This window comes from Oncorhynchus kisutch, linkage group LG18 (assembly GCF_002021735.2).
Source record: "Oncorhynchus kisutch isolate 150728-3 linkage group LG18, Okis_V2, whole genome shotgun sequence".
Taxonomy (NCBI): domain Eukaryota; kingdom Metazoa; phylum Chordata; class Actinopteri; order Salmoniformes; family Salmonidae; genus Oncorhynchus; species Oncorhynchus kisutch.
The window spans coordinates 77,329,137-77,352,100 of record NC_034191.2 but is presented as its reverse complement, the minus strand read 5'-3'; the positions used below and the strand labels follow the sequence as shown (position 1 = coordinate 77,352,100).

The 22,964-nt window shown below is 45.1% G+C and overlaps 1 protein-coding gene across 3 annotated transcripts in view; it reads right to left on the bottom strand.

Annotated features, from left to right (window-relative positions):
• Window positions 1-1,545: 1,545 nt before the first annotated feature.
• LOC109880013 (TGF-beta receptor type-1-like) overlaps window positions 1,546-22,964 on the bottom strand; it is an 87,391-nt gene continuing 65,972 nt past the window's right edge. Inside the window, exons 6-10 of one of the 3 annotated variants that reach the window (XR_004204064.1) lie at window positions 20,741-20,897; window positions 14,794-14,918; window positions 13,196-13,326; window positions 5,077-8,675; window positions 1,546-5,034 (exon numbers count right to left, since the gene is read on the bottom strand). Coding sequence is in view for 2 of the 3 variants with exons in the window: in XM_031796853.1 (XP_031652713.1) it covers window positions 8,550-8,675; window positions 13,196-13,326; window positions 14,794-14,918; window positions 20,741-20,897 (539 nt within the window). In the remaining variant the exon portion in view is untranslated. Of the gene's footprint in view, window positions 8,676-13,195; window positions 13,327-14,793; window positions 14,919-20,740; window positions 20,898-22,964 lie in introns of all 3 variants that reach the window. The other 2 variants (XM_031796853.1, XM_031796854.1) reach the window with 2 other exon arrangements.

Sequence of the window (22,964 nt, the reverse complement as noted above, 5' to 3'; positions counted from 1 at the left end):
TAGGATCAGATGGAGGGACAATAGAGCCCTGAGTACCAGGCCATTAGGACCTGATGGAGGGACAATAGAGCCCTGAGTACCAGGCCATTAGGACCTGATGGAGGGACAATAGAGCCCTGAGTACCAGGCCATTAGGACCTGATGGAGGGACAATAGAGCCCTGAGTACCAGGCCATTAGGATCAGATGGAGGAACAATAGAGCCCTGAGTACCAGGTCATTAGGATCAGATGGAGGAACAATAGAGCCCTGAGTACCAGGTCATTAGGATCAGATGGAGGAACAATAGAGCCCTGAGTACCAGGCCATTAGGACCTGATGGAGGGACAATAGAGCCCTGAGTACCAGGTCATTAGGATCAGATGGAGGAACAATAGAGCCCTGAGTACCAGGTCATTAGGATCAGATGGAGGAACAATAGAGCCCTGAGTACCAGGTCATTAGGACCTGATGGAGGGACAATAGAGCCCTGAGTACCAGGCCATTAGGACCTGATGGAGGGACAATAGAGCCCTGAGTACCAGGTCATTAGGATCAGATGGAGGAACAATAGAGCCCTGAGTACCAGGTCATTAGGACCTGATGGAGGGACAATAGAGCCCTGAGTACCAGGCCATTAGGACCTGATGGAGGGACAATAGAGCCCTGAGTACCAGGTCATTAGGATCAGATGGAGGAACAATAGAGCCCTGAGTACCAGGTCATTAGGATCAGATGGAGGAACAATAGAGCCCTGAGTACCAGGTCATTAGGACCTGATGGAGGAACAATAGAGCCCTGAGTACCAGGTCATTAGGACCTGATGGAGGGACAATAGAGCCCTGAGTACCAGGCCATTAGCAAGTTGGGCAATAACAAAGCATGTCCAGAGTGCATAACGGGAGATTACCATGACTGTCACATGGAATTTTACTACAATCAGCCGATGTGGTGGTCACCGCAACATCCCTAGGGCTGCCGTCCACTATTGTGTTGAATTATTTAAAGTACCAGAAAGTATCCATTGATAACACATAATCTTCAATGAAATACCATGGGATTAATAGCAGCGAAAACAAAATCACCTAAAACATTACAAGCAATGTTTTCAAGGTAGAGAACTGTACTCTGACCCAGCCAGCATCGTCTTGTACTTTGTACATGGTCACTGGTGAGGCCATAGACCACAGCCAAAACCAATAGAGTATCTATTACATTTCTTTGATAGGAAGGTCTCAATCCTTTGTACTGGCACATCAGTAAAAGACAGCCACACAAATTACAGTAACCCAGTTCATTATATAAATCGGTGTGTAAATTAAGCAACAAAAAAAAAGAGACAAGGAAACCTATTTCAGACATGTGACAAAGCCTACGAATGTAGAAAAACATGCTACCGTGGGCCCATTGTTGTTAAGTGTTATACTAGCCTACAGCCAAAACCCTACAATCCATTTCATTCTCTTTGATAGCAAGGTCTCAGTCCTGTGTACTGGAATGAAATACACAGTTCATTCACGGGCTGTGAATGTGAATGCCAACTCCACAAACAAAAAAAACAAGACCATGGATTTTACACAAACTTTTTTATTTTATTCACACCATTTTTCACTCCAACTATGTTGGAACTGAAACGTCAATCCGCTACTTTCCTATGTTGAGTGTTCATTCTCCTGTAGCACGGTATGAAAAATTCTAATACATATGGTTTAGAAATCATCAGAAGGGAGACACAGGCGATTCTGTAATGGTTTTGAGGGTCTTCGACATCTCTCCTCGTAGCCTCCTACAAGACATTTTCAACACAGCTCAGATGGGGCTTGGAAAGAAGACTAGTTTTGACGTTGGTAAAGCATTTACATTTGGGACAGACCATAAAAAGCCCAAATACACATAATGGTAACTAGAGGAATAAACTACTTGGGAACACCACAAAACACAATTACCATTGACAAAAAAAAAAGTTACATTTACAAATGTGTATTCAATTTAGCATTTCATAGAAACAAAAATAGCAAACTTTGGAGTAAACAAATCGACTATATACACCCGAGGTAAAAACACATTGCTCTTTAGGAGGTATTTTCCTTAGGTTATGACCTTGTTATATATCCTGTTAACTACGGTTTATTTTTCTTCAACTTTTTTATATTTTATTTATAAAGTGATGCTGACATTGGAACACAAATCACATGCAGCTTGTAAGAACCAATAAGAGAAGAGTATAGTCTCAACCAACTGCAGGCACCGTATAAAACAGGATAAAGCACAATGGTCTCACTACAGCAGGCACTACAGAACAGGAGTAGAACGGTCGGCTGTTCATTTAGCAAGCAGGGCCCTTTCGTGACACCAACTATCGCTTTCCTTTCTCCGGTTATTAATTGGCAGTCGTAAAGTATCTCTAGAATGATAATGCCTGCTCTTTCTGACACTACTGCCCACACCCGGTATTCTTCACAGTGTCTGGATATTAGCGTTGATAGAAAGATTGGTAAAACTATGACCCAAACATAGGAACCAGTTGCGATTTTACCAACTGGGCATATGCATGACCTTTGAAGAGATTATACAAATTGTGCTCTGGTTTGCAGCCTCTCGGGGAAGGTGGAGCCATCGGAGTTTAGTTTCAGTGCTCTAAAAACAAAAAAAATTGAAGAAGCTTGGCTGGCAACATTGGCATGTCTCCCTGGCCTCAATTAGATCACACAATAGCAAACTCAGCTTGGTTAATTAGTGTTGATCCTCGCTCGGTGCAACAGTACTGTGTTTGTCTGAGCAGACTGCATATCCAGCAGTGCCCTCAACACCATTCGCCTGCTAGTTATAGAATTACCAGATCATATCGTTGGTTTGGGTCACAAAAGGGCACATACAGCCAACAACCCTCCCTCCCTCCCTCCTCAACCCTTCACCTCCTGACCGTCTGCTGCCTGGCACCCCCTGGCTGTCTGCTGCCTGGCACCCCCTGGCTGTCTGCTGCCTGGCACCCCCTGGCTGTCTGCTGCCTGGCACCCCCTGGCTGTCTGCTGCCTGGGACACCCTGGCTGTCTGCTGCATGGGACCTCCTGGCTGTCTGCTGCATGGGACCTCCTGGCTGTCTGCTGCATGGGACCTCCTGGCTGTCTGCTGCATGGGACCTCCTGACTGTCTGCTGCATGGGACCTCCTAACTAGTGTTTCTATTACAATGTCTGGGTGGAACTTGAGCAGAATGAAGGCACAGAAAGGTTTGGAAAGCTGCGACTAATTGTGTCAACCCATTTTTTATGAAACCAGAGGTGCAAAAGATATGGTTGTTTTTTCTGTTAACCTGTAGGGTGAACCTTGTTTCAAGGGAAAATTGCCCTGCATTTCACTGAGAAATGCAGGGCATGTATGCAGGGCATAATGTGTTTTTTACAGTCACCGCAAGAAGAAGTCACATTTGATTTTGAAAACCAAAAGAAAGGCTGCTGGTGATTTTTAAGAGAAATGTTGGTAGGATACAGAATGAACGTTGGCCCAGTGTTGGCGACGGAGGCATAGATAGAGAAGTAGTAGTCAGCTGAACTTTTGCCGTTGTTGAGTGTTGTGGTTGAAATGTCCCAGAGATGTCCCACACTGTCGGAGATCCAGCACACACACACACGTGCGCACACACACACACACACACGTGCGCACACACACACACACACACACCAAATTCAGCATGATGAAATTTCAGCTATTTTCTTTCTCGTTTTGTTCGTCATGTATCATAGCAGCAATATCCGCTAGTCTCTCTTAATATTATGATAGATTTCACGGTTTTTGTTCACAATTTTTTTTATGCTGACCAACTGTGCAAGACAAAGCTTCCAGCCAATCATACAAGAGATATAGTCTAGATATTTACATGTACCAAGGAACCATTCACACCAGTGTGTGACACAGCATATAAATCATTCCGTATGAAAAGAGGCGGTTTTCTTTCTGTTCAACTCAATGTAAAGATGATCTTCCGTTCCTGAAGCTAATCAGACATAATAAGGAAACACTTAAAATGACTAATTCTGCACTTATCTAGAGGAGGAGGGTTACCAGCATTATAGATGAAGACTGACCTGATGCACACACACACATACACAGAGACAGAGAGGAGGCAGAGAGAAACAGAGAGACAAGGAGACAGAGAGAGAAGTCCCTGCACTCACCCTTGGGGAACACCAACAGTGAATAGTCATGTAGAGACAAAAGCATCATGGTACAGATTTAACAAGAAGCATGTGATATGTTGTAATGTTATGACCTCTGACCTCATCTGGTTTCAGAACAGAGTGTCTCTGGCCTCTCCTGGTTTCAGAACAGAACAGAGTGTCTCTGGCCTCCCCTGGTTTCAGAACAGAACAGAGTGTCTCTGACCTCCCCTGGTTTCAGAACAGAACAGACCAGTGTCTCCGACCTCCCCTGGTTTCAGAACAGAACAGACCAGTGTCTCTGACCTCCCCTGGTTTCAGAACAGAACAGACCAGTGTCTCTGACCTCCCCTGGTTTCAGACCAGAACAGAACAGTGTCTCTGACCTCCCCTGGTTTCAGACCAGAACAGAACAGTGTCTCTGACCTCCCCTGGTTTCAGACCAGAACAGAACAGTGTCTCTGACCTCCCCTGGTTTCAGACCAGAACAGAACAGTGTCTCTGACCTCCCCTGGTTTCAGACCAGAACAGAACAGTGTCTCTGACCTCCCCTGGTTTCAGACCAGAACAGAACAGTGTCTCTGACCTCCCCTGGTTTCAGACCAGAACAGAACAGTGTCTCTGACCTCCCCTGGTTTCAGACCAGAACAGAACAGTGTCTCTGACCTCCCCTGGTTTCAGACCAGAACAGAACAGTGTCTCTGACCTCCCCTGGTTTCAGACCAGAACAGAACAGTGTCTCTGACCTCCCCTGGTTTCAGAACAGAACAGAACAGTGTCTCTGACCTCCCCTGGTTTCAGAACAGAACAGAACAGTGTCTCTGACCTCCCCTGGTTTCAGAACAGAACAGAGTGTCTCTGACCTCCCCTGGTTTCAGAACAAAACAGAGTGTCTCTGACCTCCCCTGGTTTCAGAACAGAACAGAACAGAGTGTCTCTGACCTCCCCTGGTTTCAGAACAAAACAGAGTGTCTCTGACCTCCCCTGGTTTCAGAACAAAACAGAGTGTCTCTGACCTCCCCTGGTTTCAGAACAAAACAGAGTGTCTCTGACCTCCCCTGGTTTCAGAACAAAACAGAGTGTCTCTGACCTCCCCTGGTTTCAGAACAGAACAGAGTGTCTCTGACCTCCCCTGGTTTCAGAACAGAGTGTCTCTGACCTTCCCTGGTTTCAGAACAGAACAGAGTGTCTCTGACCTCCCCTGGTTTCAGAACAGAACAGAGTGTCTCTGACCTTCCCTGGTTTCAGAACAGAGTCCGACGTTTTGTAGTAACACAGACAGATACATAGAATGCATCCAAACAGCAGACTGTTCAAGAGGCATTCAAAAAAAGAATACATAAAAAATAAGAAACTCAAAACAACATGATGGCCACACAGGTAAACCTGCACGTAGGTCAGAAGAAGTACACTTGTAGACAAACAATAAGATATCTTTTGGGGCTCCATTGTCTTTCTACTGTGATGGTTTGCGGTACCGTATTTCCAAAAAACATGCTGAAATAGAGCAAGAAACTCGAATGACATCAAGACTGTGGACATACCAAAACGAACACAATCCAAATTGGTATAAACAGGCAGCTTGCAGGTTTAGGCGTGTGGCAATAGGATATCTTACAAATACAAACATTACTTATTAAATCTGCTGCTACATTGACTTGTAATTCCTTTATATAGAACATTGACCCTATTTTATAATAGTAATTATTTATAAATCTTACTTTTTACATAACAGGATTCTGACTCTCTCCATTGGTCCCTTACGGCTTGCTAAGCTGAAATGTCAAGCAGTTCACACAGTGATAATATGTCGTTTATCCTCCGTAAACGTACATTCTTATACGTAGTAGAAAAAGTTGCCACAAAAAAAAAAAAAAAAAAAAAACATTGAAAACCTATGGCTTAGTAAAAATTCATTTTCTATATTTAAATGAATGTACCTCACCTCGTTCAGTCTTTGAAGAGACGTGTGCCGTCACACACTTTGAAACAACACAAAGACGGAAACAAAGTGAAATCCAACAATGCATGATTATAGAACAACTCCAGTAATGAGTAGTTGTTTCCTTCTTGCTTAAAGCCACCTTGGAGGGGGACTTCGTGTAGTCCAGTGGGTAGTACTAGCACCCCTATCAGTCTGGTATTCAGTGAGTCAGAGCTTTGCCATACAGAGTAGAGAGAAAGAGACAGAGAGAAGACGGGACGGGAGAGTGACCCCTCGAGTAGATGGCACCAACAAGTTGGTGTTGTGGCTGCCCTAGGCAGCATGGCGAGGTCACGTCCTACCATTTGCATAGGAGAGTTTACTCCATGCTGCTCCTCCAGCTCTGAGAGGGTTTTACTCCATGCTGCTCCTCCAGCTCTGAGAGGGTTTTACTCCATGCTGCTCCTCCAGCTCTGAGAGGGTTTTACTCCATGCTGCTCCTCCAGCTCTGAGAGGGTTTACTCCATGCTGCTCCTCCAGCTCTGAGAGGGTTTACTCCATGCTGCTCCTCCAGCTCTGAGAGGGTTTTACTCCATGCTGCTCCTCCAGCTCTGAGAGGGTTTACTCCTTGCTGCTCCTCCAACTCTGAGAGGGTTTTACTCCATCCTAATCCTCCAGCTCTCTGAGAGGGTTTACTCCATGCTGCTCCTCCAGCTGAGGGCCTCTGTCAATACTCCATACAATCTCACACAGACACAAACCAACATGAGGGTTGGAGGGGTAGGTTTAAAGCAGTGGCACCAGTTAACACCTGGCTTGGAAGGCATGGTGGCGACTGTCGAGCTGTTGTAGTTGACGTTGTAGTAGCAGCAGAACAGAGTATATAAAATAGATACACTATCTATATTGCATATGTCATAGCATGTTCGCCAAGACTGAATGAGGTCATGTCCAGTTGGTTGGAGACTGAATGAGGTCATGTCCAGTTGGTTGGAAACTGAATGAGGTCATGTCCAGTTGGTTGGAGACTGAATGAGGTCATGTCCAGTTGGTTGGAGACTGAACGAGGTCATGTCCAGTTGGTTGGAGACTGAACGAGGTCATGTCCGGCTGTTTGGAGACTGAACGAGGTCATGTCCGGCTGTTTGGAGACTGAACGAGGTCATGTCCGGCTGTTTGGAGACTGAACGAGGTCATGTCCGGCTGTTTGGAGACTGAACGAGGTCATGTCCGGCTGTTTGGAGACTGAACGAGGTCATGTCCGGCTGTTTGGAGACTGAACGAGGTCATGTCCGGCTGTTTGGAGACTGAACGAGGTCATGTCCAGTTGGTTGGAGACTGAACGAGGTCATGTCCAGTTGGTTGGAGACTGAACGGGGTCATGTCCAGTTGGTTGGAGACTGAACGAGGTCATGTCCAGTTGGTTGGAGACTGAACGAGGTCATGTCCAGTTGGTTGGAGACTGAACGAGGTCATGTCCAGTTGGTTGGAGACTGAATGAGGTCATGTCCAGTCGGTTGGAGACTGAATGAGGTCATGTCCAGTTGGTTGGAGACTGAATGAGGTCATGTCCAGTTGGTTGGAGACTGAATGAGGTCATGTCCAGTTGGTTGGAGACTGAATGAGGTCATGTCCAGTTGGTTGGAGACTGAATGAGGTCATGTCCAGTTTTTTTTTTTTGTGCAAACAATCTAAGCAAATAAGTTAAACAGACCTGTAGTCCCTCGGTACAGTGATACATGGAGAAAAGAGGAAGAAACACACGGTGCGACATGCTCTGGACACGAGTCCACAGCACCTCTCCATGGAAACACAAACAAATAACTACAATAAAACGATTGTTAACAAGTACCAGATGGTCCTAAATAAAACTAAAGTTTGTTGCTTCAGTCTTTTTCTCTCGTTGAGTCCGAGCCACCACAGCCAGTCACAGAATGTAACACTTGTTGTTTGAATGGAGGCATTGACACCTGAATGTTACGACCAGCAGTCATGAAACCTGGGGGTTTCTGGGTGGTGTTTTGATGATCCTTTCCTCCGCTTTGCAGATGGGTCTGTGGCAGGGCGGGACTACGGCTGTCTGTAATCACTGTTATAGGTCCTTCACGAGCACTGGGTGAGGAGATCCCACCAATCATGAGTACAGGGGGTTGGTGTCTGAACTGACACAGGTTGGTGGTGGTTTGTAGTGGGGACAGCTTTAGCACCCAGCCATACCACTCCCCCCCCCCCCCAAAAAAAAATCACACTCTCTGACAATATCCCTCCATCAGATCCATCCACCTCAGAGACATAAAATCACGCCGGTCGGCACGGCGACAAATATAAGGATGACCGCGTTTAGAGAGGGGTTAGGGGGTATCAGAGTAAAACTTCACCACGCTGCATCGCCTCCCCTTTCAAACCAAGAGGAGGAGCAGCCTGAAGAGAACCAATGATGACGATGAAAATAATAATATTCAGAATAATATAATAAGACTAAAGGAAATGTCTACATCTTGATGCCCTCTGATTGGCTGAGCTGGGACAGGGTCTTCTTGATGCGCAGCGCTGTGAGGCGGGCGGCTCCGTTGGCGTACCAGCACTCCCTCATGATCTTAGCCATCACCCGCAGAGCCTGGAGGGAAGGAGAGAGTCAGGAAGTTAAGGATGACTTGATAAAACATCACTAAATGAATGTAGCGGTAATGTGTAAGAGTCCTTTTAATCATGGATATAAATACATTTTTAAAAAAGTGAGGATTTGTATTTCCAGCACCACATAGCGAGGCAATTTACCAGTGTGTGTCACACACACCCCTCACCCACCCTCGATCAAACGCAGAGTCGCCAGGGCTTTTTTAATCGTTTCCACTTTTAGACTCCTGAGAGGATGTGGCCATTGGACAGACAAGGTTACCCAATACCTACCTCCTCAAAACCAGGACCTCTCCACTGCTTATGGCTCATTCCTCTAAAGCTTGTTTAAGAAGGTAAACCGTTTGGAATGGAATGAGACGCTGAATAATTTTTCTGCCAGCCTTGTAAACAGCATCTGTGTTCAGCCCATCATTTGTCTACATTTCTCAGAGGCCTGTCGAGGACATCATCTTGGGGATTTCCACCAGTGCTTATTAAGACAGAGTGCACTCATTTGAACTAACTGTGACAAATACCACTCCATAGCCTTCTGACAAGTAGGCCTCTCTTACACATCTCCTACAGTACAGCATCTCCTACAGTACAGCATCTCCTACAGTACAGTGTCATGACGTTGGCCTGGGGGTTGGTTTATGAAAGTCATAAATACCTCTTCCCCCCTTTTTCCTCTCTCTACCCTACTGAGGTTACATTTGCAAAACCCTTGGTTAACATAGAGATTCTGGGAACATCAGAAGGTGGGGGGAAATTAACTATATTCTTGTAATCCGACCAATGCGGTGGTACTTAATGAATATGATGTCAGTTCGGTTGTCATCTGAGACATTCTCATCAATGATAAGATGACATAACTCTGATGTGTAGACTTTCCACTGTAGAGTTTATCGGATTCACATGGAACTGTTGTTCAATTTAAATGTTTGAATATGAAATTATGTGTGATGGGATGAAATGTGATTTTAGCTTCTAAAATGTGAGATTTAGATTTTCATAAGATAGGGCTGCTCAATCAGTGGCCCGCCCTGTGAAGGGACATGGGCTATAAAACTTTTCAAACACACCCCCCTCTCCCTTCCTATATAAGCCCTTGACGACAACATAACTTCCTGTTCTGAGGACGTCGGTCCTATGTCAGAATGGTTCAGATAATAACTACAGAATGAAGCCAACATCAGCGTGAGCTTTGGTTGTAAATGGTATGAACTTTGAACTCTTATTCACTACAGAAGTGATATCTCCTAGCCGTTGAGTTAGCAAACGCAGGTTAGGAAGGAACAGACAGAGTATCCCGTCTACCACACAATGACGTTACTACCTACTGAAGCGCAGCTCAGAGTAAATATTTATTGCATTTTCCTTTTCCAAATGGCCGGTAATTTAGAATGCGTAAGATACTGTATTTACGACAGTACAGCTTTTTCCCCTTTGTTCCTCAGTCTCCCGCTCTTTCACTCAACCCAGCCCCTTTTCCTTTGTGTAACAAGCTTATCTGTCATATCTGTTCCGCCCGCTAGGGACCTTTTCCTTCATGACGTAATTTGTAATCAAGTTATGATTAATTGTGTGTAATTAGTTAGGTATTTAGTAAATAAATAATTAAACCAAATTTGCATTGCTGATTCAACTTGTTAGCCAGGGTTCGTGCAGATAAAAGAATTCACAACTTTCAGATGAGACTGAAGTAAAATGACGATTGATATTGACTGCTATTAATGTAAAATATTACTAGGTCTTTAAGAGTTTATTCGGAAGATAACAGCTCTATAAATATTATTTTGGTGCCCGACTCTCTAGTTAATTACATTTACATGATTAGCTCAATCAGGTAATAGTAATTATGGATAAATTATTTTATAGAATAGCATGTCATATCACTTAATCCAGCATAGCCAAAGACATGACACTACTTAACTTAGTGGACTCCTGTGGCTAGCTAGCGGACTACATCAGTCTTTCGTATGTGCTCCTGTTGTGTGTAACTGTTCAACATGATTACTCAAGCATTTGCATAAACGACATTTATTAAAAAAAAAAATATTTAAAAAATATGTTAACCTTTATTTAATGTGGACACCCGTTCAAATTGGTGGATTCGGCTAATTCAGCTACACCCGTTGCTGACAGCCGTATAAAATCAAGCACACAGCCACGCAATCTCCATAGACAAACATTAGCAGTAGAATGGCCTTACTGAAGAGCTCCAGTGACTTTCTAAGGATGATCTTCGCATGTGTGCTTTCCACCATGAAGCATGGAGGTGTTATGGTGTGGGGGTGATTTGCTGGTGACACTGCCTGATTCATTTAGAATTCAAGGCACACTTAACCAGAATGGCTACCACAGCATTTTGCAACGATACACCATCCCATCTGGTTTGCGCTTAGTGGGATATCATTTGTTTTTGAACAGGACATTTACCCAAAACATACCTCCAGGCTATGTAAGGGCAATTTGACCAAGATGACCTGGGCTCCACAATCATCCAACCTCAACCCAATTGAGATGGTTTGGGATAACTTGGACTGCAGAGTGAAGGAAAAGGATCCAACAAGTGCTCAGCATATGTGGGAACTCCTTCAAGACTGTTGGAAAAGCATTCCAGGTGAAACTGGTTGAGAGAATGCCAAGAGTGTGCAAAGCTGTCACCAAGGCAAAGGGTGCTACTTTGAAAAATCTAAAATATAATTTTGCACGCCCAATTTTTCAGTTTTTGATTTGTTAAAAAAGTTTGAAATATCCAATAAATGTCGTTCCACTTCATGATTGTGTCCCACTTGTTGTTGATTCTTCACAAAAAAATACAGTTTTATATCTTTATGTTTGAAGCCTGAAATGTGGCAAAAGGTCGCAAAGTTCAAGCGGGCCGAATACTTTCGCAAGGCACTGTAGATAAGACCTACTGTTTCTATATACATATAAGGGAGGGTAACCAGATACAGTTTAAGCAGGTGGAATGTCTTGACATCCTGTGTTAGTTGTATTGTAAGTATGAGTGTGATCAATTGGCATTGATTTGTTACAATGCTTAATATTTGTGTTGTGGTGTCTACAAAAAAATCTACTTTGGTATGTATGCATGTGTGTGTGTGTGTGTGTGTGCGCGTGTGTGTGTGTGTGGGGGGGGGGGGGGGGGGGGGCAAAAATTTTCTGTCCAAACCATAAAAATATATTCAAATCAAATGTATTTATATAGCCCTTCGTACATCAGCTGATATCTCAAAGTGCTGTACAGAAACCCAGCCTAAAACCACAAACAGCAAGCAATGCAGGTGCAGAAGCACTATTTATGCCAATCAGACTGTCATTTTGGTATCAGGAACAGTGTTCTCAGTGTCTTGTCACGGTGTTGTGTTAATAGCAGATTCAGCTCAGTCCTAACATCTTGGCAGCCATTTAGGCCAGGTCATAGCTGCCAGATTAGATTACAGGATTTTATTACTGTGGATTGACTCTAATCTAATGTATCAGTTTTTACACTCAATAAACAGGGACACCAATAAACGGAGGTGGGGCGGGAGACAGAGAAAGAGAACGTAAAGAGTGAGAAGGAGACAGAGAGAGAGAGAAAGAGAACGTAAAGAGAGAGAAGGAGACAGAGAGAGACCGAAAGAGAACGTAAAGAGAGAGAAGGAGACACAGAGAGAGAGAACGTAAAGAGAGAAGGAGAGAAAGAGAACGTAAAGAGAGAAGGAGAGAAAGAGAACGTAAAGAGAGAAGGAGAGAAAGAGAACGTAAAGAGAGAAGGAGAGAAAGAGAACGTAAAGAGAGAAGGAGAGAAAGAGAACGTAAAGAGAGAGAAGGAGAGAAAGAGAACGTAAAGAGAGAGAAGGAGACAGAGAGAGACCGAAAGAGAACGTAAAGAGAGAAGGAGACAGAGAGAGACCGAAAGAGAACGTAAAGAGAGAGAAGGAGACAGAGAGAGAGAACGTAAAGAGAGAGAAGGAGACAGAGAGTGTCAAGTGAAATGAGAATGTGAAGGGGGAAAACTTGAGACGGCGAGAGAGGTAGAGTTGCAACACACTTACTTTCCTCTAGGGTGGGAAGTAACCTTTATTTAACTAGGCAAGTCAATTAAGAACAAATTCTTATTTTTACAATGACAGCCTGCCCCGGACAAACCCTCCCCTAACCCGGACGACGCTGGGCCAATTGTGCATCTCTTATGAGACACGTGAGTCTTACTGAGGTAGATGGACACATTGGAGAGTCTCAGGTTTGTGGGCTTTGATCTTTCTTGGGTTTAAACGCACCGTGAGGCAGACAGTAGTTCGGAAAGACTATCTGGAGAGAAATCCTCTCGTGTGGATTTTCAGTTGAGGAAATTGGCAACTTATTATGGCCGCATTCAAAGAGAAGACGCTACACGTTCGCGCGAGGTGATTCCCACTTCAGAACTAGGAATGTGAAAGGTTTAAAAACCAAAGATATATGTGTGTGTGTGTGTGTGTGTGTGTGTGTGTGTGTGTGTGTGTGTGTGTGTGTGCACGTGTCACCTACCTCACAGCTCTGCCACCTGTTTGGAATGTTGGGTCGTAGCTTCTGATCACACACCACCCGCCTCATCTCCTCCACAGAAGGGTCTGACTGCACCAGGTCATGGTATGGCAGCTGGTAGTCTTCAACGATGCCTGACGCAAAACACGTCAGAAGCGTTAAAATACATCACAATGGCTTGACAGAGTGCAATACAAAACTTTATTGTTCCTCAAGGGACAATTGTGTTTTCCCTCATGCATCAAAAGTAGCTCATATACTTCAATGAATTGTATGTGATTTTTATATATTAGACTGAAACAAATTGTAAACGTAATATGTAAAGTGTTGGTCCCATGTTTCATGAGCTGAAATAAAAAGAACCCAGAAATGTTCCATACCCACATAAATAGTATTTCTCTCAAAATGTCTGCACACATTTGTTTACATCCCTGTTAGTGAGCATTGCTTCTTTGCCAAGATAATCCATCCACCTGACAGGTATGATATATCAAGATAAATAAACAGCACAGTCATTACATAGGTGCACCTTGTGCTGGGGACAATAAAAGGCCACGAACAACACAGTGCCACAGATGTTTCAAGTTAAGGGAGCGTGCAGGAATGTCCACCAGAGCTGTTGCCAGATCATCTAATGTTCATTTCTCCACCACATGCCGCATCCAACATCATTTTAGAAAATCTGGCAGTACGTCCAACCGGCCTCACAACCGCAGACCACGTGTAACCATGCTAGCCCAGGACTTTCACATCCGGACTCTTCACCTGTGGGATTGCATGGGGGGGTTCTGAGGAGTACTTCTGTCTGTAATAAACCCCTTTTGTGGGGAAAATTACAAATTGACTGGGCCCGGCTCCCCAGTGGGTGGGTGGGCCTGACTCCCAAGTGCCAACCTAGGTCCACCCATGGCAGCGCGCCCCTGCCCAGTCATGTGAAATCCATTGATTACGGCCTAATGAATTTAGTTTAATTGACTGATTTCCTTTATATGAACTGTATCTCAGTAAAACCTTTGAAATTGTTGCACGTAGCATTTATATTTTTGTTCAATACAGCCAGAGAAACAGCTAATGAACAAATAAACTTGCTAAGTGCCATTATAATATTATTCAATATTATTCAATAACTGTTGATATCAGAGGGGCAAACAACCCTGATACCACTACCGACGTTATAATATATTTTTTAAACCTTTATTTAAATCAAGGGACATTTATAACTGAGTGACTATAGGGGGGGGGGGGGGGACCAACACACATACCTGTCAGAACATCTACTGGATAACTGAGTGACTATAGGGGGGGGACCAACACACATACCTGTCAGAACATCTACTGGATAACTGAGTGACTATAGGAGGGGGGGGGGGACGACGACGACGACGACACACCAACACACATACCTGTCAGAACACTTACTGGATAACTGAGTGACTATAGGGGGGGGGGGGGGACCAACACACATACCTGTCAGAACACTTACTGGATAACTGAGTGACTATAGGGGAGGGGGGGGGGGGGGACCAACACACATACCTGTCAGAACACTTACTGGATAACTGAGTGACTATAGGGGGGGGGGGGGGGACCAACACACATACCTGCCAGAGAGCATCGACTGGCTATCTCCCAGAACACCAAGCCCATGGCGTAGATATCTGCCCTCTTAAACGACTCAAAATGCTTCATGTTTATCGAGTCGTCTAGCACCTCTGGTGCCATATACCTGGAGGGAGAGAGACCGTAATGTTGGTTAGATACTAGAGTAGACAGACACACACACGTTTTACTATCCTTGTGGGGACCAAACAATTGATTCCAATTCAATATCGTATTTGCCCTGAACTCTTAACCTAACCCCTAACCGTACCCCCAACCCCTAACCATACCCCTAACCCCTGATTGTAACCCCTAACCGTACCCCTAACCGCTGATTGTAACCCCTAACCGTACCCCTAACCGTACACCTAACCCCACCCCTAACCGTACCCCTAACCGTACCCCTAACCGCTAATTGTAACCCCTAACCCCTAACCGTACCCCTAACCCCTAATTATAACCCCTAACCGTACCCCTAACCGTAACCCCTAACCGTAACCCCTAACCCCTAATTGTAACCCCTAACCGTACCCCTAACCGTACCCCTAACACCTAATTGTAACCCCTAACCGTACCCCTAACCCCTAACCACTAATTGTAACCCCTAACCGTACCCCTAACCGTACCCCTAACAGTACCCCTAATTGTACAGCTAAACGTAAACCTAAAATAGCCTTTATCCTCGTGGGGAGTCTGGGGACCGGTAAAATATCCCCTTGTTTTAATATCCTTGTGAGGACTTCTGGGGCCTCATTGATCAACAACGCATTTGATACTAAATTCTGCCGGATGTGGAGATTCTAGGATTTATTGGGATTTATTGGGATTTATTGGGATTTATTGGGATTTATTGGGATTTATCCAAATTGTCGCACGCAACATATACACATGGCACGCAACATATACACATGGCACGCAACATATACACATGGCACGCAACATATACACATGGCACGCAACATATACACATGGCACGCAACATATACACATGGCACGCAACATATACACATGGCACGCAACATATACACATGGCACGCAACATATACACATGGCACGCAACATATACACATGGCACGCAACATATACACATGGCACGCAACATATACACATGGCACGCAACATATACACATGGCACGCAACATATACACATGGCCGACGTTTTTTAATACCATTGTTATAATTCCCATGCATCAAACACCTATTTCACCAGAACGATCAATAAGCCTATTTGCTTGCAATTACAATTGATCCACCTCCCAGAGGTTGTGCGCACGTGCGGTTTGAGATTTGCCGTGGACATACGCACACTTTCCCGTCAAGTTCAACATTTATAAATACCGACCTTTGCCGGAAAACTGGCACATGCACCTTTGAAAAATGGAGCCTCTGTTTCCCACAAGGGTAAAAACCATCAACGAACATTTCACAAGCGTTCATTTCACAAGCGTTCATTTCACAAGCGTTCATTTCACAAGCTCAATCCACAACCTTCCACACTGAGGGAAAAAAATGTCTGAATTCCGTGAGCAGGTGTTGCATATCGACGATAAACATCACGAAACGCCTTCCTTATTAGATCTGGTGGTGATACACTCGCTGATTCCTTTTGAATTCATGTTTTATTTAACCTTAATTTAACTAGGGCAAGTCAGTTAAGAACAAATTATTTTTTTAAATGACGGTCCTGCGGAGAAGGGGGCTGGGATTTAAAATCAAAATAAATTCATACAAATATAGGAGAACACACACATCCTGACGAGAGAGACAACACTACATAAAGAGAGACCTAAGACGACAACATAGCAAAGCAGCAACACATGACAGCACAGCATTGACGTGGCAGCACAGCATTGAGGCGGCAGCACAACACGGCAGCACAGCATTGAGGCGGCAGCACAGCATTGAGGCGGCAGCACAGCATTGAGACGGCAGCACAGAACAGCATTGAGGAGGCAGCACAGCACAGCATTGAGGCGGCAGCACAGCACAGCATTGAGGCGGCAGCACAGCATTGAGGCGGCAGCACAGCACAGCATTGAGGCGGCAGCAGAGCACAGCATTGAGGCGGCAGCACAACACGGCATTGAGGCGGCAGCACAGCACAGCATTGAGGCGGCAGCACAGCACAGCATTGAGGCGGCAGCACAGCATTGAGGCGGCAGCACAACACGGCAGCATCAGAAAACATGGTACAAACATTATTGGGCACAGACAACAGCACAAAGGGCAAGAAGGTAGAGACAACAAGCAAATCAGCCACAACTGTCAGTAAGAGGGTCCATGATTGAGTCTTTGAATGAGGAGATGGAGATAAAACTGTCAGTAAGAGTGTCCATGATTGAGTCTTTGAATGAAGAGATGGAGATGAAACTGTCAGTAAGAGTGTCCATGATTGAGTCTTTGAATGAGGAGATGGAGATAAAACTGTCAGTAAGAGTGTCCATGATTGAGTCTTTGAATGAAGAGATGGAGATGAAACTGTCAGTAAGAGTGTCCATGATTGAGTCTTTGAATGAAGAGATGGAGATAAAACTGTCAGTAAGAGTGTCCATGATTGAGTCTTTGAATGAAGAGATGGAGATGAAACTGTCAGTAAGAGTGTCCATGATGGAGAGATGGAGATAAAACTGTCCAGTTTGAGTGTTTTGTTGCAACTCGTTCCAGTCGCCAGCTGCAGTGAACTGAAAAGAGGAGAGACCCAGGGATGTGTGCGCTTTGGGGACCTTTAACAGAATGTGACTGGCTGAACGGGTGTTGTATGTGGAGGATGAGGGCCGCAGTAGATATCTCAGATAGGGGGGAGTGAGGCCTAAGAGGGTTTTATAAATAAGCATCAACCAGTGGGTCTAGCGACATGTATACAGAGACGACCAGTTTACAGAGGAGTATAGAGTGCAGTGATGTGTCCTATAATTCAGAACGCTCAAAGTAGTTAAAGAAGTTGATCAATATTTGCCCAACACTCCAAAGCATAAAAACGGCAACCGTTCCTCGGGTTTTTAAACTACAATAAAACTGATTGCATCCTCAGCCTGGCGCGATTTCCCAACACAGTATCTCAGAGAGATATGAAACACTATCCCCCTTAACAGTTCGAGATGAAGCCAGCTAATCCATCGCAGTTTGGACGTTTCCAGGCCTTTAGGCACAGATTTAGGATCAGTTTCCCCTCCAGATCCCAACCTGCATCATTAGACTGACCTTAAACCAGTCTTCAGGGGCAACATCTCTAATCCTGTTAGTGGCCATTTTGTTCCGTAAGGGAGGAAATCCCAGATTCCTAGCGGGAGATGAGAGGGGGGTAATGTTTTGGGAAGGGGGTTCCTCTCTCCTCTGGAAAGTTGGAGCCACAGGAAGGAAAGGTGTTAGCTGCGCTGGGCCTAATCTCCCTCCACAGTTCCAGAGGGGGGTAAAGTCCGTGAGACTTCCGCTTAATTAAGCCCCACAGATTCCAGTGGGCCAGCCAGGTAGACAGACATACAGTCAGTCAGTCTGGACCAAAACACACAACCACCTGCCTGGCCCAGGGAGAAGGGGGAGAGACCAAAATGTACACTCAGTGAGCATAGCCTTGCTATTGAGAGAGGCCCCCATAGCCTGTCATCTTTCTCTATTGAGAGAGAGCCAGGTCAACCTATGTGCCCACGGCCTACGAAATGGAGGTGGAAACTAAACTACACTTCCTAACCTCCTGCCAAATGTACAACCACATTAGAGACACACATTTCCCATAGACCAACACAGAATTTGAAAAGAAATCAAAAGATTGAAAAACTCCCATATCTGTTAGGGTAAATATCGCAGTGGGCCGTCACAGCAGCAAGATGTGTGGCCCATTGCCATGAGAAAGGACATACAGTGGAGAACAAACAATGTCAATACAACCCATATTTATCTGTTTATTTTCACTTTCATACTTCAACTACCTGTTACAACACTGTACATTACCAATAATATAACATTTGAAATGTCGATATGCTTTTAAAAACGTTTGTATAATGAGTGTAATGTTTAATGATGTTTACCCTGTTTATTTCACTTTTGTTTACTGTCTATTCCATTTGCTTTGGCAATGTAAACATATGTTTCCCATGCCAATTAAGCCCTTTGAATTGAATTGAGAGAGAGAGAGAGAGAGAGGAGGGAGAGCAAGAGAAGTAGGGGAGGGGGAGTGCAAGCGAGAGAAAGGGGGGGAGCGCAAGAGAGGGAGGGAGGGAGGGGGAGGGAGAGGAGGAGAGCAAGATGAGGAGAGAGGGGAGGAGAGCAAGAGAGAGGGATTGGAGGAGAGCAAGAGAGAGGGATTGGAGGAGAGCAAGAGGGGGATTGGAGGAGAGCAAGAGAGGGGGATTGGAGGAGAGCAAGAGAGGGGGATTGGAGGAGAGCAAGAGAGGGGGATTGGAGGAGAGCAAGAGAGGGGGATTGGAGGAGAGTAAGAGAGAGGGATTGGAGGAGAGCAAGAGAGGGATTGGAGGAGAGCAAGAGAGGGATTGGAGGAGAGCAAGAGAGGGATTGGAGGAGAGCAAGAGAGGGATTGGAGGAGAGAAAGAGGGAGGAGAGAGGAGGGGAGGATGAGATGGGGGAGAAGAGAATAGAGAGGAGGGGAGGATGAGATGGGGGAGAAGAGAATAGGGAGGGAGAGAGAAGAGAGGGGGGAGGAGGGCAAGAGAGAGGGATGGGAAAGGAAGGGGAGCAAGTGAGAAGGGGAGGAGGAGTACAAGAGAGGTAAGGAAGGGCAGAGGGGACATAAAGGCTGAGAAAACAAGTCACACAGGGTTCCACCTCTAGGCTAATGGCTAGCAGGTTCCCAGATGCTTGTCGAGGGCACTTAGACAAGGGAGGCAGGATTCAATCTGCTATACCATTTGAGCGTGTTATTTTACACGGTGTCGTGTCCTGGAGCCGACCACGATACCAACAAAGTGCAACAACAACGGATGTGAACTATGAATAATACCATGCGATATTAATGAGCTGGGCCTCAGTTCTATACCAGCAGAGCTGTGTTACACAACACATTGTGCTCCGTAGTCAGCAGAGTGTTGTAACACAGCTGCTCCGTGTGGCAGCCGTCCAGCCAACAACGGCAGCCGGACTAGAATCTACACCGTGGATTGGTGGGATGCTTGATAGGAATGCAACACACCGCAGAAGACTGAATCAAGACAGTGTTATTCAAGAAGAAAGCAAAATCAGCGATATGGTTGTCAAGACAATTTTCTCCTCTTTCTATTGGAGTTGAATTATAGAAGAGTCGACGCACGTTGCTAGTAACTGCCTGGCCTGAGCTGGTAGGAACGGCTGTGTGTGTGGCCATCATCCCCTCTGTGTTTTCCAACCACACAGGCTTGTCTTGTGGAAAAGGGGGAAATGTCATCGATTCTGCTGCAGGGTGGGAGAGACGGCATGTTGGTATGAGCGCCGTGTTTCCATGGCATGACTCACGCCGCGTGTTCCTCCTCCCCTCCTCACCTACCTGCTACACCTCTCTGGAGAGCCGGAGAAGATGACGGGTTTCACTGCACCTTCACCTTTTGCCTATGATGGCGAGTGGCAGCTGTGAGAGCCAAGATGGCGGCTCCGTCACTACAAATGACGGCTCAAACGAGGCGGAATGACAGCCCCGTGGGACTCCAGTTATCTTTGAGTTTCCCCACTCTGTGGTTGAGGGCTCGGCAGCACTCTAGAGCCAGAATGGACAACCAGTTTCAAGGCACCTCCAGCCATTATAATGAGCTGTGGGAGCCAGAATGGCATCTCCCATCACATCGTTACAGCAAATGACAGGTGTGATCCCCACCTGTTACCTTCTGATTTCTGCTCAATGGTTGAGGTGGAGTAGTTTGAAGTTGCCACTAACCACATCAAAGAGCCGGCATGGCGGCTCACTCTTTATCAAATTGCCATCCCAAATAACAGTCATAACAGAGCTCGAATGGGGGATCCAGTTACCTTTTGGTCCCTACTCTGTGGTTGGGGGCGATGTCGATGGTGTCGGTGGCGGAGTCGTGGCGCACGGCCAAGCCCAGGTCGGCAATGCAGCAAGTCCCGTTCTTCTTCACCAGGATGTTCTTAGATTTCAGATCCCTGTGGGCGATGGCCGGCTTCCCTGAAATGTATGACATATGGCGTTGAGGAAGAGAGAGAGAGAGAAAGAGAAGTGGAGAGAAGAGGAAAAGCATTAGACGAGACCGATTCAAAAGAACATGATTGTATTTGACATGTTGGAGAGGGAGGGGGGGGGGGCAGGGAGGAGCATCTCAGCAGTCTCTTCTTACTCCTTCCGTATACACTGATGTGAAAGAACTGGACAGTTAAAATACCATTTTTAGCTTTAAATTACGCTGCGTCCTTCTTCATATGAAAATAAAATCTAGTCCATAATATGGTCCTATAGATGTCATATGCTAAACATTAGGAACGTTCTCCTAATATTGAGTTGAATCTCTCCCCCTTTCTGCAGTGGACCATTTTATTGAATATATAAAACATACAATGCTCAAGGGCATGTCGACAGATCTCCCACAAGGTAGAGGGAAAACAGGGACTTGAAACAGCGACCCATCAGCCACCAAGCCAAACTCCCAGCCGCCAGCCCTCTAAGATGCGAGCGCCCCCCCCCCACCCCACAGTTCCCCAAGAGCTGCCACTCAACCATTCGAGAACCCCCCCCCACACAGTCCCCGCGCCATATATCTACTACTATGCTGTGATGTTTAACATAAAATTTCAATCTAAATCGAATAGAATCCACAGATCGCGAGTTGAAGATAAATACTTTTACTAAGAGTATTAGTAATTGAGATCTCCAGATCTCCTAACAGTACTATTTCTAGGGTCAATTTTAGATCATTGCTATCCATTTTACAGCCATTCCTGAACCTGAGACCAGAAACAGGCTACCTGAGGGCAATACCAAAATAAATGGTCTATTGATTCTGTATCCTCACAACAAAATCTGCAGAGCTGCGATGATTATATGCCCCAAATATTCAACATTTTGTTGGTGGCAAGAATTCTGTACAATCATTTTTGCAAAAAAAATTATAAATCACGACGCCTGGAATCTTGCATCGTTTTATACATCAACTCATACTCCCTGTACCATGGGAATCGGTACATCAATCTACTCCCAACTATTTTGCAATATGTATGTCAACAGCTGTCAACATCCTGGTCTTCAAATGAAACTGGTAAAGGTTCCTATTTATATTCCACCACTTTGATCCTTTCTATTGGGCAGACACGGGAAACAGGAAATGGTTCAGAGTGGAAAAATCCAGCAGCGTTACAGTTCTTGACACAAAACGGTGCGCCTGGCACCTACTACCATATCCCGTTCAAAGGCACTTCAATCTTTCATCTTGTCCATTCCCCCCTCAATGGCACAAACACAATCCATGTTTAAATCGTCTGAAAGCTTAAAAATCCTTCTTCATCCTGTCTCCTCTAAACTGATTGAAGTGGATTTAACAGGTGACATCAATAAGGGACCATAGCTTTCACCTGGATTCACCTGGTCATTCTATGTTATGGAAAGAGTTCATCATATTTTATAAACCCGTGTATGGTTCTACATATCATAAACCCTATTCTCTCTGGACTAGTATCACTAGAGAATGGGTTGGCAGGGTAGCCTAGTGGTTAGAGCCTTGAACTAGTAACCGGAAGGTTGCAAGTTCAAATCCCTGAGCTGACAAGGTACAAATCTATTGTTCTGCCCCTGAACAGGCAGTTAAACCACTGTTCCCCAGTAGGCCGTCATTGAAAATAAGAATGTGTTCTTAACTGACTTGCCTAGTTAAATAAAGGGTGGGAGGATGGGATTGGTTCCCAAGTTTCTAAACCATACCAAACCATCTTTGGTATAGTGTCGCCATAGTAGTTGAATTGAGGAAGTGCGATTACAATTATTAGAATATTTGATTGATCCGCTGCACGTGCACCCGAGATGCGTTTTAAGGCTGATGGATGAGAACGTTAACTTATCATTCTCCAAACCTTTAGGTTTTGATTTATTCATAGTATTAAAAATTTTTGGCGCAAAAACTTTTTTTACTGATGCATTTGGCAATATTCAATTCATATGCACAAAACATATAAACAACAGCATTCTCTGTGAAAGTTGATACATGGGAGGGAGGGATGCACTATATATCGGAATCGGACGATATTT